The sequence below is a fragment of the Micropterus salmoides genome, unplaced genomic scaffold (assembly GCF_014851395.1).
Source record: "Micropterus salmoides isolate LMB-PRFRI ecotype aquatic unplaced genomic scaffold, ASM1485139v1 Ms_hic_scaffold_11, whole genome shotgun sequence".
NCBI classification, from domain to species: domain Eukaryota; kingdom Metazoa; phylum Chordata; class Actinopteri; order Centrarchiformes; family Centrarchidae; genus Micropterus; species Micropterus salmoides.
The window spans coordinates 3218673-3237600 of record NW_024040152.1 but is presented as its reverse complement, the minus strand read 5'-3'; the positions used below and the strand labels follow the sequence as shown (position 1 = coordinate 3237600).

The following is an 18928-nucleotide window of genomic DNA, read 5'->3' as shown; positions in this document are numbered from 1 at the left end:
CAGTGCAAGGTCTGTAAAGTCTGAGACTTTTAATGAAGATTTCATTCCCTTTACTTTGCAGATACTGTGGATTGTGCCCAGTCTGCTGAGGGGTTTGCTGTTAAAAATGTTTTGGCAGTCTTAGGGAGTTCACATCGCATTATTTGGTTTAATTGTTAACTGATTTTCATTGATGCAGTTTCCAAATTTGCACTGGAGCACAGGTGAAATTAATTTAGAAGGACTTCTGAGTGTGGCTGGGTTTACCTTCATGACCAAAACCATTACTAGTCTCTTTCTTTCCCATCATATAACATATTTTTCATATTTTTCTATGACCAGACGGTCAGAAATATGATGTTAGAAACTTTGTTGTGTAATTGGTTAGTGTGTTAAATTCCTTAATTAGATGGTTAGATTTACTCTGCTGCCTTTGCCTGAACCTCAAGCACCAATCATACTGACCTATAGATCAGTATGTGTAGGTTTCAGTTTTTTCAGCTCTGTGTTTATGGGATTGCAACAATAGAGATGAAATGCAACATCGTACTTGTATCTTAAACCTTTAGGCCACCAGGGCGCCTTGGTTTAGTGGTTTCTATCCTATTCATTACTTCTTATTTCAGAGTTGCAGTGGTATAATGTCAATCAAACTGTGTGACATTTGAATTTGTGTATGTAAAATCCTTCAGCTGATGTCCAGGAGAGGTTTTTCCAGAACTGGAAAAAGGGCCAGTGGTGAAAGAGTTAACCTTAGAAATGACATCACTGCCCTCATCTGCCCTTTCCCATCTCTTCCAGTGTTCCTACTCCAACCCTCATCTCCTCTCCCCTCCCTCTCCAGCCTTCAGTCTCCTCCCTCTCCATCCCTCCTCCCCATGTGCCCAGCCCCTTCATTAACTTTAGTATGAAAGGGAAGCCTCTTGCTGGCAGTCACACTACCAGAGCCCCACAGGAGCCTCACTCACAGAGAAAAGCCCCGCACACACTGACTCAGGCCTGGACACGGGGATACAGTGTGCTGCCAAATCATAATCACTTTACCTCTGAGTGACGCCTTGCTTTGCTAAATCTCTTTATTTTCTACCACAGACATGGAGCTCCACAGTCTGCATAGAACCTTTCATCACAGCCACCTGGGTGAGGAGAAGCACCAGATGCTGAACCTGAACAGACGCCTGGAGACCTACCTGAGCCGGGTCAAACTCCTGGAAGAGGAAAATGCACTGCTTGCAAAAGAGCTCCACGGTCTGAGACGCAGCAATCAGGGAGCCTCGATACGAAGGAAGGGTCTGGAGGAAGAGCTGCGGAAGGCGAGGCTGGAGGTGGATGTAGCCTGGAGGGACAGGGTCCATGCAGAGCTGGAGGTCGGCAAGCTGACCGAGGAGGTCCAAGCCCTGGACCTGCAGAGGCAGAGGGAGGCTCGGGACCAGGTAAAAGCCAAGACAAAACTGGACCAAAGCAGGAAGGAGCTGGAGGAGGAACAGAGGGCACAGATCTGGCTGAGGGAGAAGGTCAGTCAGCTGGAGCATGAGATGAGGCTCCTAATTCAAACCCATCAGCAGGATGTGGCCCACTTGGAGGCCACTTTGACTCATTCCAGAGCCACAATGTCACCCACACTGGCTCAAAGGGGCAACCAGACACCAGACCTTCTACAGCTGGGACAGGAGTACTCTGAGAGGGCCACCAGGGCACGGCAGGAGGCAGCAGAGGCCTATGAGGGCCAGTTAGCTCGGCTAGAGGAGTCACTTAACCAGGCCAGGAGCCGTTTAACCCAAGTGGGCCAGGAGAAGACCGAGAGCCAGCTGAAGCTCCAAACCCTAAAGAATGAAATCGCCTCAGCTCATGATGTCAGGCAGCATCTGGAGAAGACTGCAGCCCAACAGGCAGTCAAATACAGTCAGGAGATCCAGCAGCTCCAGGTGAGAGCAGAACATACAGATCCTTTTCATTGTACCTGTAAGCATTTTTATAAAGCGTGGGCCCCGCTTTGTCTTTGGCAGTTAACAAAGGCTGTAACTAAGAAATATTTTCATTTTTGATCGTCTTTTACATGAATAGGTTAACTATTTACTTATAAATTACAAATGTACGTCACAACTGATCAGAAAAAAAAGTCATTCTAGTTCTCATTTCTTAAGTGGCTAAAAAATTTATTCTCACCACTGATTCCTTTTTTGTAAGTCGACTAATCAATGAAATAATCATTTTAGCATTAGCATAAACGTCACGTATATACATCTATATCATCATAGTGTAAGTTGATCAATATATACTATCATAGAGCAGATAGATTTTACACTTTTCTGCTCATTAGAAAGGTCCATTTCAATAATTGCTTTTTAAATTGGGGAACTTCTGTCATGTGAAAACAATCATCACAAGGTCATCAACTGTTGCCCATGAAACGTGCAATCTCTCACAGTGTATGATGTCTTTGTCATAGCTTAACATGCTGCAAATAGACAAGTTATCAAGTGACAAACCACAGGGGAATGTGAACAGTTGATAATCAGCATCTGCACGACTTCAGTCAGTGAGAGAACTTACTTTACTATTGTGCAATTGCATGTCAGTTACATGGCTGGTCAGTTATTTAAAGATCAAATAATTAATCACCAGATCTTTTCATTCTCACTTTAATGACTACATGATATGTTGAATTGTTTTTATAATCTCATTTCCATGTGAATATTCAAGGCCGTAATATTCCAGAGCTTTTGTGAGTTCTTCCCTCAGAGGCTCTCCTCCCTCTGTATGCTCATTTAATATTCTGATGGAATGAAAACATTTGGGTCTGAAAGAGACTGGGGGACTACATAATTATAGGTTGGGGGCTGTTGGGATTAGTTCTGGGTCACAGTGAAGTCTGAGGGGTGAAGCACCCTTAGTAAGCACTTTTTTGGACAATGCTGCTTTCGCCCGCTGTGGTCCTGGGCGAGTAGCAACAAGGTTACATCGACTGTAAAAGTTTGCAGGCTACTAACAAAACAATGTGACATGTCAAAATGAAAGTATTAACTGGTTCAACTGTATTACAACAGCATTATTGTTATTTTCAGCAAAACCCGTCTTTACATCAGTATAGTTAGAATAAAGACCTTAACATTTGATCAACGCACAGAATATGACTAACGACAGCGCAGAGAATGTTGTTTTTTACCCTTCCATGTGAGAATGCTTTCTCATACCTTTTTTCACCACCTTTGCCTATTTCACTTCCTGTTTTGGCAGGGGCACTTGGAGGGCCTTGAGGTGGAGAAAGAGGAGCTGGGCCAGCAGATTGATAGTCTCCTCCTGGAGAACCGACGCCTGCTGCAGCTGAAGATGTCTCTGGGGCTGGAGGTGGCAACTTACAGGTACACTGCACTGTCAGCTGCTTTTATAAAGAAAACCGAGGACTGAGATAACATTAATACTGTTTTCATACCTGAGCAGTATCACCAGTGATTCAAGTGATTTTGTGATACCCACTATATTGCAACAATTATATCTCTGAAACATATCTAATTGAAATATACTGTAAAATACAAAAGCTATGTTATACAAACGAGGAATAAATGATGTTGCATTTATTCTCTACATCATGAACAGCCTCAGTTTAGAGTTTTATGCACAGCTGACAAGAAACAATTTGTACCAAAGTGCACTCATTACCTTTTAAACACACTCAGCAACATCAACACATGCAGCATAATTCCAAAGTCAAATTGCCCTATGGAGGCCAAAGTTTGACCTGACATGTCAGCTTTTTATCCTGTTCTTCTAGCATTTACGTCAAATGTATTGTGATTATAAGCCATTATAATAGGCCTGTTGTTTTGATCATTGCCATTTAAAATGAAACAGCTCTTCATAGTAGGATGGTTTTTATGAAATGTCAGTCACATTGCTGTGAAAAAGGAGACGCTTTGGCTTCAAACTTTAATGTAAAAGCATTCCAACTTCACCAGGGTGGATGGTCAAAGAACTTACCAGGCATGGGATAAATGTTGCATTGAATGTTGATTTCAACATGTTAAAAGTTAAGTGCACCAGATATTTTTGATGTTTGTTGAAAGCCGCCTCAGTGATAGCATGATGGGAACCGACTTGCCAGTTTCCTTTCACGGAAATTATGTTAGAATCAGACATTTGAATTAAAATAGAAGTTGAATAAAGTACCCGTGCCTCAAGATGAGATCTGGTTGATCAGTTTTTGTTGTCTATACTGGTTACAAAATATGCCATCACAAGTGTCAAATTAATGGGTAAAACCCCAAAAGCATCCAACTGAGCAGTCACCACTACTATGTCAGCACTGATTTAGGGGATTAGTTAAATGCATTCTAATGCTGCTGCTCAGTAACAGTGTAGGCAATTACTGTTCCATCGGTGAGAGAAGCTGAGAAATTAAGAGCAGTCCAGAGCATGTGGAGCTGTCTGAACTAAAGGTCATCTCATTGAAACAGCAGCCTCGGTCGTCTTGGCCAGAGTAACTTATCCATTATGAAGCTCTACAGGGGTGTCTCCTTTCACCTTCTCCCCCCCTCCTCAAAATATTGACCCTCACCCTTCAGTGAGAAGCTACAGATTTATGAGCTATGGGACTCTAGAATAGCAGCAGAGGGGAGTGGGGAGGAAAAACTAGAGGACAAATTTCAATGTCATTCACTGCACATGAAATCTGATATTTTAATCAAACAGGATCTTCATCACAAAGAAACAGATACATACATGCATTGAAATGCTAGACATGCAGGTAATTTTGAGAATATGTGTTGGAATGCAGACTGGTGTGGTCCACGTGTGTGAATGGAGACTGTGGTATTAGTGCTGCATGGGCTCCTCACAATATCTGATGTCATTATGTGTGTCGGTGTGCATAAATGTCTGGGGAACAGGGGGGGAACGAAGGGGGGGGGGTATTGATGGCAGAGGTTTGTGCGCTGCAGATGGCTCCTCAATGGCAGGCCCTTTCCTTCATTACCATAACAACAGACCTCACTCTGTTCCTGCTGCTCAAAAGCAACAAAAGCTGCCCTTCACTCCTCTTCCCACCGCCGCTCTGTGTGCAGCATCATGTCAGAATTCACCAGTTTATGGCACATTGTAATTTTAAACATCCCAATATTCACATGTGTGTGAGATGTAACCTCCTTCTCTTGTTGTTCGTGTCTATAGAGCTTTGCTGGACAGTGAAAGCATCAGGGGAGACAACTCTTTCTTACATCAGCCAAGAAACATTTTCATCACAGGTAAAGGTAAACAATATCAACAAACCAGTGCCGGGTCAGTGACTTCACTGCTGCAGTTTGTGAAACCTCAATATGTCTCATAAATCCTCTTATTTATCTCCATTCTCCTTGCTACATTAATCCTCCCCCTTTGTAAGAGTAGAATTTCACCTAGTCTAACTAAAAGCCCCTCAGAGTGGGGGGACATGTTTGATACAATTTGTAATAGCATTAGTCTAACTGGGCAGGGTGGGTGGGGGTCTTGGCTAAGGGAGCTGAAGTAGGCACTCTGGGTCCTGTAATGCAAGCCACCTAAAACAGCCCCCCAAAGATTATTGAGCCATATGGCTTTGCTTTCCGGTAACTTAGACAAGGGTGGAAGGAAATTTCGATCAATATCTCTCCATTAGTGTCCAACCTCCATTAAGAACACACGTTTTAATGAGGCTTTGGGGAGGCAGGTTCTCCACAGTATCTCTGTTACGTTAAGATACAAATTACTAAAATACTAGTCACTGCTGTCAAATCAAATATCGTAGGAAACAGATTTATTTGGCAGAATTGTTAAATAGAAATGTTTGTTTAATTTTCAACTCAATGTATTCAAGAGACATCAATGCAAGTCATCATTACAGTAGGTAAGTTAATTGTGTATTCATGAGCTCTGCTCTTGTCCTCCACAGATGCAGTTTTCAGTCCTCAAGGGGTTAAAAAGAATTACCAGACCCAGCTGTCTGCTAGCCCCAAGACCATTTATCAGTCATCTGTCCGCAGCATAACAGGAACAGGGCCAACAGTGATAACTGCAAAACCGGTAACCCTCACTAAAACAACAAAGATTTCCACGAAACATGCAAATGAAGACACAAAGTCAGCAACATGGGAAACCCCTTATCCAAAAATACTGCAGGATGAAGCCATTGAAAATTTCAGAGCTCAGGAAGTTGATGAGAAAGCAGCCTGTGCTGAGCCTCTGTCATCTCCTAATAAGCAGGAGGCTCTTACTGAAATAACATCAGGGGGCAAAGAAGATGTTGGTGTTGAACCTCCTGAGGAAGGACCAGTTGTTGAGTCAGTTGTCAGTTATCAGGTTGAGTCTGGCCTCAGCCCTGAGCCACCATTCAATGAAGAAGTTAGTCAGCATCAGTTTACCACACCCAACCTTACACCATACCATGTCAAAATGACAGAGGAGCGCAGTGGTTTCTCAGATGACTCAGATAAAGATGAGCCTTTTGAAATACCTGCTGATAAAGAAGATATGCAAGACCCACCTGCTCCGACTGATGCATTGGTAGAGAAAGCCTGTATAAGCAAAGAAGCAGAGTATGTGCAAGGGAAAACCTCAGATTCTGAAACTGAGGCGCTACTTGAACCAAACTTTGAACCCAGGACAAGCTGTTCAGTCTCTGAATGTGAGCCTGAAGAAAGTGTGTTTAACACAGACTTCAGCCAAGATGAAAACATCTTAGAGGAGGATGCAGCTGAGATAAGGCAAGAAATAAGCTGTTCTGTAACAGGAACAAATGAGATGGCAGTTGAGGATATGTTGTACCCTGATGGAGAAGAGATGGATACATGGGATAGCGTAATAGAAAGGAAGGTTGATCTGAAGACAGATGATGGCATAAAAAAGGATGAAGAAAAACATCAGCACGCTGAACCAGAGGAAGACATATCAGCACAAGAACAAAAGCATGAAAAGAAAGAAATTAGGCAGGATGTTGCCACGGATGTACAGCAAGATGACAATGTGGCCTCTTCAATAATGGACACACAAGTAGACGATGATGGACAGTGTGCTGCGTTAGACCAAGAGCACGCATTGCTACCTGACAATGAAGAAGACGACGATGAAGAGGAAGATTCTCAAAATGTCTCTGTGTCATGGAGGACCGAGCTAGAGAGCGACAGCTACGCTCAGGATAACACTATTGCAGACACTCGTCCTCTGATTCGATACAAGAGCGATGAGGCGGAAGCCAATACTCAAGTGTCACACATGGATGAGAGTGAGTCTAGTGAAGGTGAACAGGACAAGAAGACTGGAGAGACAGGAACTGGGCCGTGGAGCGAAGGCAAGTCAAAGAACTTTGGAACTATGGAAGATCTGTGCGAAGAAGTTGAAGGGAAAGAGTTGGATGAGGAATTTGATCTGGGACATACTGATGTTGATGACAGGGGTGCTGGCCACGGCATGACTTTAAGTGAGCACGCAAAACTGGTGAACAATCCAGACACAACAGAAGAAATAATCAGAAAACTCAGTGAGGGACATTCAGGTGAAGAAATGGAAGAACTCACCAAACCCATGGTACCCACAAATGTGGACTACGATGAGGAGTTAGAGACAGACAGACTTGTGGAACAGGAATTAGAAAACCTAGCCACAGACAGCTACAGCGCTCACTTTGCGCAGCAGCAGGTCTGTGAGAGCGAGGAGATGCTACATCTGCAAGGCAAGTCTTTCGATAAAATGGCCGAGCATGAAGAAGCTGGAAAAACAAAAATGGAGGACAATATAGTTCAATCTCAAACAGACACTGTGGCTGATGAGGAGGTCCAGCATAAAGATCAAGAAGTCATAGTTGCTCCAGAGAAAGGAGAGGAGGAGGACGAACACTGTGTGTCCATGGTGACACATGCTGATGTAACAGAAGATCACTCAACCATAACACCTGATATGGAAGAAATCAACAACGACCCTAACTCTGTGTCCCAGGTAGAAGTAGATCAGGCAAACCTGCAGGATGTGGCAGTCCCCACTGAGGTGAAATATGTTGTACCTGTGGAAGCATCCGGTGTTTCTCAAAAACATGTAATGGAGGATGTTACAGACGGTCAGGAATTGCCAGAAGTTCCAAAAACAACTGAATGGGAAGTCCTAGAGAACCTAAGTGAGGACTTTGAAATCAGAGATCAGAATGAAGACTATGAACAATGTGATAATGTGCTCGAGTCAGCTGAAAGTTATCTCCATGAAAATGAAGGCTCTGATGAGGACGTTGTGATTTCTAAAGAAGAGCCCCTCGGAATTTCCCCCAACGTCGTGCTTGACGAAAACGACACCCTTGTGGCGAAGGACGCAACAGAACTATTAAACACAAATGGCAAAGACAACGGCCTCCAGGGTTTCTTGAGCTCTGGTGTAAAGAATGACTTCTGGGTGTCGTCCTTGGAGACCGGTGCCACCTATCAACCGGATAATGCCCACAATGAAGCAGCTGAGCAAACAAATCTGAATCTAGGGTTTACTGATAACCTGGTTTGGGGGAATTTTGAAAACCCGAATGTGGTTAACATTACCTCCACAGTGGATATTAACTCATCTAAAGCCCTGTCCATTAAGAAAGAGCAGGAGCAGATGCATTTGGAGGAGAAGCAGGTGTTGTGTAGAAATGAGGGGGAGTTGGTCCATTCGGAGGAGTCTGATGTTGAGGGGGAATCCTGGTCATCTGGGGAGGAACCGGTATAGAAAGTATTGAGAAGTTTGAGTTAAACTAGTTTTAGATCAGTGTTATAGGAAAATTACTTTTTCTGCATAATGCATTTACTATGAAAACCAAAGCCGTGCCTTGGTGCGCACATCTGTGACGCTAACCACCAGTGTGCCAATTCTATCCATAAAGATACCCAGCTCTTGCCTTGTTTCCTTAAACTGACAATTTTTTCTCCAGTTCTAATTGTTGAACTCTTTTTAGTTTTCAGTGTGCATGTTATGGAAAGAGGGTTGGGTATTTCTGCATGAGGGAACAGCATGAAGACAGAACAAAGAAGGTCATTTGAAAGTCAATGCATTTTATTGATTGCTGCCTCATCTGATTTTACTGACTGATCAATGAGACCAGAAGGGAAGTAAACCCTGAAGAGCAGCTAGTGTTTCTGCTGGCGAGTTATCCGATTTCACCTCACAAAAAGTGACTCATCTTTGCATGTTTTACACATTTGTAGAATGAAAAGATGGTTGTTTTCAAATTTTATGTTAAAGATATGACTAAGCAAACTGTCATGTTTGTATTTGGCTGCTCTGTATTAAACAGATAGGCTTATAACCTCTTTGTATGTCCATCCATAAAGTTTTTGCTGCGATATATTTACAGTCCAAAATAAACTGTAGAGTCATTATATGCTCCGAGTCTCATTGTTTGAACATCTTTCTTGTTTGCTTGCAGTGCACCTCACACACTGACATAACCAAAATAGATGTAAACAAATAATTAAGGACATTTCATTTTTATTCAGACTTTACCCCTGTCTGTCTTAACGCTGCCAGTGCCTAGGCATGCTAGAAAAAAGGGTTCATCATAAGAGAATGGTTGTAACATTTTTGATGGATTTTGATTAATACCATCTGCACAACAACCAGTCATTATAGCTAACTGTTTAAGGTATTTGTGTTCGAAGTTAGTTGTTAACTTCACAGTATTGCTAACAGAGAAATGCCACTTCTCATGTGAGCTTGAAAAGGAAATGGGAGTCTACGATATTGATGGCATCACCACAGCTCTTTTGTGATTGGTCAAACTGACAATGCCAAAGCAATTTATTGATATTCCCAAAGTTATGGTCTTGAAATATAATCCCGAGTCCTCAATGTCCGAGACCAAGACAAGACCGAGTAAAAATGCGGTAGAGTTCGAGACAAGACCAAGACCATCAATATTTGGTCTCAAGACCGGTCTCAAGACCAAGACCGAGTACTACAACACTAGTTACTAAATATCCAAATTAAAGGTTGGGCACTAGACAGGAGAATAATCTTGATCTTAACCAGTCGAAATAGCCTGGATAGCTTGTAAATACACCAGTAAATAAACAAAACAAAAAACCCTACCAAGCATCAATTCAATTTTTTCAAATAAAGCAGGTTGTATCAAGTCACGTGATTTTCACTTATTAACACAAAAAGACAAATTAAATCAACAGAAACCAGTCAAACCAGCAAAATTAAATGACTTAAATTAAATGAGCAGTTTAGTTCAATTAAGTTGAGTTGTGTGTGTGTGTGTGTGTGTGTGTGTGTGTGTGTGTGTGTGTGTGTGTGTGTGTGTGTGTGTGTGTGTGTGTTTGGGATCTAATGTGTATGAGGGTAGACAGTCCAGCATTTCCTAATCATTTGCTAGAAGTGTCCTGGAAAGAAAAATGTAATTCCATACTAATTATAAAGAAAATAGAGACAGTGTTCAATTAGTACAATTTATCACCAAGAGATTCTTTCTGTAAGTGCAGAGCAGGTCAGATGAACATGCAAAAATAGTAAGGATGTCTGCAGGCAATCATATATGGAGAATTAAGTTACCAAACATAAATTAATAATCAGTGAATATTGATTTGGCTTTAAATGGATCAGTTCATTCAACCAAAATTTTTCTATGCATGAAATTTTGCTCTCTTTCTAGAATTATTATTAAACTATAGACTGAGCAGGGTAAATATAGATTCATGTGGAATTAATCATGCAATACCTTTTTGCTAGCAAATACCAGGAGGAGGTCAGTAACTATGCTGTTGAAAGCATGAATCTCTGTTATTGTAGGCAGGCCTCTAAAACTATAAACCTCTCCAGAATACAGTTGCATCCTCAAAATGAGTTCAAGAAACCACCAGCTGCCGCCTTCTGCCTTCCACCTTCCACCAGCAACATCTTTCTATGTTTTCTTTCTTTGTGTGTGTGTGTGTGTGTGTGTGTGTGTGTGTGTGTGTGTGTGTGTTTGTTTGTTTGTTTGTTTGTGTGTGTGTGCCTGGACTTGGCAACATCCCAGCTTCTCTGACCTTAAAGCAGGCCCTCTACAAGCGAACAGCCGTCTCATGAGACGCCCAAGGAAAAAGTAGAAAAGTGGGAACAATGTGTGACCTCACCACCTCTCCTCCCTCCCTACTCTCCCTCCACCCCCCTTGTCATTCAATAGTCAGCTTTCTGAACAATGGTGCCTGTTTTAGCGGGTGTTTGCCTCCTCACTGCCCAAATCTGCCCAATGAGAGATTTGGTGAGGAAGGAAACCGCAGACGGTGGTATTCAATGTGAGAAAGCCGGAGTGCTGGAATGGTATTACAGCAGCTGTCTGGTATTTTCCTATTTTCTCCCATCAATAGAGCTATCCACTAGTCGCCTTGAGAGGAGAGCAGGAACAAATAGGAAAGAACAAAATGACTCATTCTCATGATTTCCAAAACAGCTGTAAGTGGAGTTGGAACCAATAGGTTCTCCCAACTCTATTTGTTGGTAGTAATAAAATACTTGATGTTGTTTCAGTTCTGAATAGCCTACATATTAACATGTGTGTTGAACAAATAGACAGACGTTCCAAGTGCCTGTGCAGTGATTTGAGTGAGGCTTTGTTTAAGGCTTTGAAAGACTTTTAAGTTTGTGTATTGAAGGCAAGTGTTCAGTCTGTTAACAAAAAAAAGAAAAGAAATCAGATTTAAAATCATTTCTCAATGTGGTTTTACTACTAGTGTTTAAAGCTATTCAAGTCAATTTTATGTACACAGTGCGAAATCATAACAGAAGTTATCTCAGGGCACTTGTCTTATAGAACAGGTCTAGACCAAACATTATAATGTTATTTACAGAGACCAAACAGTTCCCATGATAAGCAACTTTTAAAGTTTTAGTTAAGGATTAATTAAAGGAGTTTGGCTTTTACTAGTAAGGCTACATATAAAACAACGGAGACCTGTGAGCATCAAGGGATTCAGCTATTCTTGAACTATACAAGTGTGTGTGTGGTTAAAAGTAAGTCTGGCACAGTGTTTAAGACGTTTGGCACAAATTAGTGGTTACCACGAAATCATTTTAGGGGTGGGATCTGGGTGTATCTTTTTGATTGCTGCATGAATCATTTTATTCTTTGGCAACCTAACGCAGTAAAATCCTTTAACTGAGGGTCAAACCAACCATCAACAACACGTGTTTACTATGAGCCAAGTTTTCACTAACAAGCTCCCTGGTTACCAAAAATCCTGGCATAGCTGCTAATAACGTATTGTTGTGATTGAGGTAACTTATCTACACAGTTAGAGCATATTTCTTGGCCAGTTACATGTAGAAATATGTGAACACAAGCACCAAACCAGACTTCATTTTGTTCTGCCTGGCTTTCAAAAAGGAGGAACAGCATCCATGTTTTTTTAGAGTCGATTCTGATGGGACAGATTATGTTGTAATTTCGAACAAACTGCAACACTGACACCAAAAACACCTCAAAAGTTTACTTAAGATACGCTGGGTATCATCACGCTTGAGTGGTCCAGTCTTGACCAATGGCCACCGGATTAACACGGGGAGCTGTGTTTGTAGAAGTCTATTAAGACAAACGTAAACCTCTTTTCGCTCTTTGTGGTAGTGTGTGTGCACACGTGCTCTGATAACCATCTGCCATCCGTCATCCTGTCTCCATTGATTTCCTCCTGATGTCAGTGATGTGTATAATGGAGGAGGTGCACAGCTGGACCGAGGAGTCTCCACTGGGCTGTCCCATTTTAGATCCCCAGTATATCATATAATGCACAAAGGTGTTAAAAAATAGCACAAGTTATCATGGTGCCACTGAGTAACAAGTCTTACGCCCTGCAGAAACGCCCAACTACGGAGCGTTGAGTATTACTAGGATTGAGACTAGTCCCAATTGTTTCTCTAGAAGAAAGGATGTGATGCCATCAAAAGCAAAGGGTCTTCATCCTAGGAACACTTTCATAGCAATCTGACAGTTAAATACATTTAATACAACATTGTTTGGCTGGGATTGGCTGTTGCTGACGTACTGCGGTAAGCGTGTCGACTCATTTCCGTTTCCGGTGCTTGTGTGTTGGTAGCGTGTTGTGCTGCTCTCGCTAAATACCAGTTACATTTGTTAGATTACAGCAGCCAACTGTCTGCTAAACACTTTTTCTTACAGTAATTTGCCTAAGCACTCACAGTTCTTTCCATCTTCTAGCGACTGCTGTTCAATCTCATAGTTGTTAAAAAATGTTGGTAGCTAAAGCTACAGTACTTTAGCTTAGCCGTTAGTGACTTTAGCTTAGCAGCTAGCGATGGCTTCTCCTTCTCCCTCTCGCTCTCCTACTTTCTGCTGCTCGGTGTGTCAGATGTTCAGTTACTCCTCTGCCTCCTTTAGCGGTAATGGTACATGTAATAAGTGTAGTGTACAGACTGTACTGTAGCTAGCAAGTCCCCGGTAGTTGGTGTGGAATGGCCTGAGTTAGCCTGTGGTAGCCGTCCCCCGGGATTTCTTGAGCAGCCATGAAGGGGTGGCTGGGTGACTGTCCGAAGGAGGAATAGTCGTAAGCATTCAAAGTCCACGGGGCACCATCAACCTGTTCACGTTTCTAACAGATTTTCCCCACTCAGCGACACACCCGCTGAGAAACCAACTCTGATCATTGGCAGCTCCATTTTGAGAAACGTGAAGTTAGCGAAGCCAGCGGCCATAGTTAAGTGCATCCCTGGGGCCAGAGCGGGCGACATTGAGTCTTATTTGAAACTGCTGGCTAAGGATAAACGTAAATACAGTAAGATTGTTATTCACGTCGGCGGTAATGACTCCCGGTTACGCCAATCAGAGGTCACTAAGATTAATGTTGAGTCGGTGTGTACATATGCAAAAACAATTTCGGACACCGTAGTTTTCTCTGGACCCCCGGCAAATCTGACCAGTGATGACATGTATAGCCGCATGTCGTCATTCCGCCGCTGGTCGAGGTGGTGTCCAGCAAACGATGTGGGCTTTGTAGATCATTGGCAGACCTTCTGGGGAAGATCTGGTCTGATTCGGAGAGACGGCATCCATCCCACTTGGGAAGGAGCAGCTCTCATTTCTAGAAATCTGGCCAAGTTTATTAGTGGACCAAATCCATGACAACCCAGAGTTGAGACCAGGAGGCAGAGTCGCAGTCTAACATACTTCTCTGCTCCTCCATTTCAGGAGTGAAAATCCTATAGTGACGGTGTCTGCCCCCGACCATTGAAGTTATTTAAATGAAAGGTAAACAGAAGAGGAGCTGTGCATAAAAACCTCATAAAAATTAAAACCACAAGAGCAATAGTACAAACGAATAGGAAAATTAAATGTGGACTTAAACATCAGATCTGTCTCTTCTAAAGGTGTACTAGTAAATGAACTAATATCAGATTATGATATTGATTTATTTTGTCTTACTGAAACCTGGCTGTGTGATGGAGAATATGTGAATAAATTAATCCACCCTTCCCAGTCATATTAATACTCACATTCCTCGAGGCACAGGCCGAGGAGGTGGAGTTGCAGCTATCTTCGACTCTAGCCTACTAATCAGCTCTAAACCTAAACGAAATTAGAACTCATTTGAAAGCCTTGTTCTTGGTCTTTCACACCCAAGTTGGAAATCACTGCAACCAATTCTTTTTGTTATAGTGTACCGAGCACCTGGTCCGTACAGTTATTATTGTAGGGGATTTTAATATTCATGTGGACGTTGAGAATGACAGCTTTAGTACTGCGTTTATCTCTCCGTTAGATTCCATTGGCTTCTCTCAGAGTGTTCATGAACTGACTCACTGTTTTAACCACACCCTCGACCTTGTTTTGGTGTATGGTATTGAAATTGAACATTTAGTGGTGTTCCCACAGAATCCCTCTTTGTCCGACCACTGTTTGATAACTTTTGTGTTTGTATTGCTGAACTTCACGCCATTGGGCAAAAATTTCTATACAAGATGTCTGTCTGATAGTGCTGTAGCTAAATTTAAGGATGCGATTCCATCAGCTCTTTATTCATTATCAAGTCACAAAGTAACAGAGGACTCCTATGCTAGTTTCAGTCCCTCCCAAATCGATCATCTTGTTGATAGTGCTGCAGGCTCGCTGCGAATGACACTCGACTCTGTAGCCCCTCTAAAAAAGAAAATACTAAAACAAAGACGGTTAGCTCCATGGTGTAATACTGAAACTCGCAAATTAAAGCAAATATCACGGAAACTTGAGAGGAATTGGCGTTCCACCAAAGTGGAAAATTCTCGTTTAATTTGGCAAGATAGTCTTAAAACTTATAGGAAGGCCCACCATAATGCCAGAGCAGCGTACTACTCGTCATTAATAGAGCAAAATAGGAACAACCCCAGGTTTCTTTCCAGCACTGTAGCCAGGCTGACAGAGAGTCACAGCTCTACTGAGCCAAGTATTCCCATAGCTCTCAGTAGTTACGACTTCATGAGCTTCTTTAATGATAAAATTCTAACTATTAGAAATAAAATTCACCAAGACCTGCCCTCAACTGGCACCAACTTATCTCTTAACTCAGGAACCTTAGAAACAGCTGTATGTTTAGACTGTTTTGCTTCCCTCAATCTTTACCAACTAACTTCAATAATTTCTTCATCTAAACCCTCAACCTGCCTCTTAGACCCCATCCCGACTAAGTTGCTTAAAGAGGTTTTACCCTTGATTAGTACTTCTATTCTAGATATGAGCAATCTATCTTTATCAACAGGCTATGTACCACAATACTTTAAAGTAGCTGTAAGTAAACATCTTCTGAAAAAGCCCAAACTTGATCCGGATGTTTTAGCCAACTATAGACCTATATCTAACCATCCATTTCTCTCTAAGGTTCTGGAGAAAGCAGTTGCTAAACAGCTGTGTGACTTTCTACAGAGCAATAGTTTATTTGAGGATTTTCAGTCAGGATTTAGAGTTCATCATAGCACAGAGACAGCACTGGTGAAAATTACTAACGACCTCCTTATTGCATCAGACAAAGGACTTGTCTCTGTACTGGTTTTATTAGATCTTAGTGCTGCATTTGATACCATTGACCATCAGATCCTATTGCAGAGACTGGAACATTTCATTGGCATTAAAGGCACCGCTCTAAGCTGGTTTAAGTCCTATTTATCAGATCGATTTCAGGTTGTACATGTTAACGATGAGTCCTCCATGCACGCCAAAGTTAGTCATGGAGTTCCTCAAGGATCTGTCCTCGGACCAATCCTCTTCACTTTATATATGCTTCCTTTAAGCAATATTATCAGGAAACATTCCATAAGCTTTCATTGTTTTGCAGATGATACTCAGTTATATCTATCGATCAAGCCAGATGAAACTAATCAGTTAGCTAAACTTCAAATGTGCCTTCAGGATGTTAAAACCTGGATGACCTGTAATTTTCTAATGTTAAACTCAGATAAAACTGAAGTTATTGTTCTGGGGCCTAAGCACCTCCGTGACGCATTATCTAAAGAAATAGTCTCCCTTAATGGCATCGCCCTGGCCTCCAGCACCACTGTGAGGAATCTTGGAGTTATCTTTGATCAGGACATGTCGTTTAAGTCTCACTTTAAGCAAATTTCACCTACGTAATATTGCAAAAATCAGGAACATCCTGTCTAAAAATGATGCAGAAAAACTAGTCCATGCATTTGTTACTTCTAGGCTGGATTACTGCAATTCCTTATTATCAGGCTGCTCAAAAAAGTCCATTAAGACTCTTCAGCTGATTCAGAATGCTGCAGCACGTGTTCCGACAGGAACCAGGAAAAGAGATCATATTTCTCCTGTTTTAGCTTCTCTGCAATGGCTTCCAGTAAAATCCAGAATAGAATTTAAAATCATTCTTCTTTCCTACAAAGCTCTTAATGGTCAGGCACCATCTTATCTTAAAGAGCTCATAGTACCTTACTACCCCACCAGAGCACTGCGCTTCCAGAATGCAGGGTTACTTGTGGTTCCTAGAGTCTCCAAAAGTAGACTAGGAGCCAGAGCGTTCAGCTATCAAGCTCCTCTCCTGTGGAACCAGGTTCCAGTTTGGGTTCAGGAGACAGACACCATCTCCACATTTAAGAGTAGGCTTAAGACTTTCCTCTTTGATAAAGCTTATAGTTAGGGCTGGCTCAGGTGAGTCCTGAACCATCCCTTAGTTATGCTGCTATAGGCCTAGACTGCTGGGGGATTTCCCATGATGCACTGAGCTCCTCTCTCCTCTACTTTCTCTCCCTCTGTATGCAACCTCATCCCATTATTGCATGTTACTAACACAACTTCTCCCCTTTCCGGTAGTCTTGTGCTTTCTCGTCCCTCTCCTCTCTCCTCCTATCACTTCCTGCAGGTGTTTCTGGCTCTGGAGCTGTGGAGTCTGGATCTGTGGTTGCGGGTCACCTGCTGCCCTGTTCCTGCTCGACACCCTCTGCTACAACTATTGTTACTAGTCCTATTGTTATTATTGTTATTATAATAATTAACATTACGATTGTTACCATTAACACTACTATAAATATCTGTACCATTTTTCATTTAGTCTATAGCAACATCACCATTACTGTCTGTACCTCTGTGTGTATATTGTGTAGGCTGCCTCCCTCCCCTCTCTCTCCTTCCATCCCTCTCTTTTTCTCTCTGTTCCTCTCTCTCTCTCTCTCCCTCTCTCTCCTTCACCCCAACCGGTCGAGGCAGATGGCCGCCCACCCTGAGCCATGGTTCTGCTCGAGGTTTCTGCCTCTTAAAAGGAAGTTTTTCCTTGCCTCTGTCGCCTAGTGCTGCTCTTGGTGGGAATTGTTTGGCTTCTGTAAATAGCATCATAGAGTACGGTCTAGACCTGCTCTTTTATGAAAAGCGCTATGAGATAACTGTTGTTGTGATGTGGTGCCATATAAATAAAATGGAATTGAATACTGAAATACAGTATCTTGACATTTTGAAGAGGGTGCTCGTGGAGTGGAGTGTCTAGTAATAGCCAGAAGAGGAAGAGTTCATCCTCCAATTCTGACTCATCAGTCCGCACCTGCTGCCATTTGTTTGCACCCCAGTTCCTGTTTTTTCACACACAGTTGAGTTGCTTGGCCATGTTTTCATGTCTGAGGTATGTCTTTCAGGCTGCAAGTCTTCCATGAGGGCCACTTCTGACCAGACTTCTCAAGACAGTAGATGAATGTACCAGGGTCACACCATTTTCTGCAGCTCTGAGCTGCACAAAGTGTCTTTCATCTGCTGCAGTAAGTTTCTTTGGCTGACAACTGCGTCTAAAGTCCTCATCATTGCCTGTTGCTTTGTGCTTCTTCACAAGAGATTGGACACAACATCTGGAAATCCCTGTCTGCCTTGAAATATCTGATAGATCCTAGCAGATTACTGCTTCAGTGTCATATTAGCAGACAGGGCACTGACACTCTGATCGCGGACCTCTTTACTATTGCTTTACATTTATTAGCAGTAATCTCCCATTGAGGCTTATCACCCTGCACTCAGGTTAATTCATTCTATGTGAATCAACCTCACATGTACAGTTAGAGGGGATGGAAATAGAATTATATGTATAAATGGTTGTGATTTTTATGACTTTGTAGTTTTTGTTATATTTTTAGTCAGTGTTGGGCCTCACAGTCTGGTAGAACAAAGAATGGACCTTGTAACATCCTACAGGCCTGACCCCGGCCTGTTGAATTTCCCAAAGCCTGAATTGGAGTTATTTCAAACAAAGGACCATAAAACAGGCGCCAAAGCCCGTTTCACACCTAGTGACTCAGACCGACAAGCAGAGCCACTATTGGCTGCGCTTATAATCTTGCAGGTCGCCCCTGTAAAGCAGCCAGCACGCCCCCCCCCTTCAGGTACAATTAGACCTGAGCGCAGCCAGCACATTGTCTTTCCACAACTGCACAAGCGATGATAGGAGACACAACTTTCTCAGTGCTGAACTTTCTTTGTTCCTGAATACAGACTTCACTTGCCAGATGAGCTGCACTCTGTTTCTTCTTTCTA

The 18928-nt window shown here is 42.4% G+C and overlaps 1 protein-coding gene across 1 annotated transcript; it reads left to right on the top strand.

The window, feature by feature from the left end:
- The first annotated feature begins 903 nt into the window (after nt 1-903).
- nes (nestin) lies at nt 904-9321 on the top strand. Its single transcript, XM_038710425.1, has 4 exons — nt 904-1904; nt 3217-3341; nt 5146-5219; nt 5882-9321. The coding sequence occupies exons 1-4, from the start codon at nt 1074-1076 to the stop codon at nt 8671-8673; spliced, it is 3822 nt and encodes a 1273-aa protein (XP_038566353.1). The 5' UTR covers nt 904-1073; the 3' UTR covers nt 8674-9321.
- The last annotated feature ends 9607 nt before the right edge of the window (nt 9322-18928 follow it).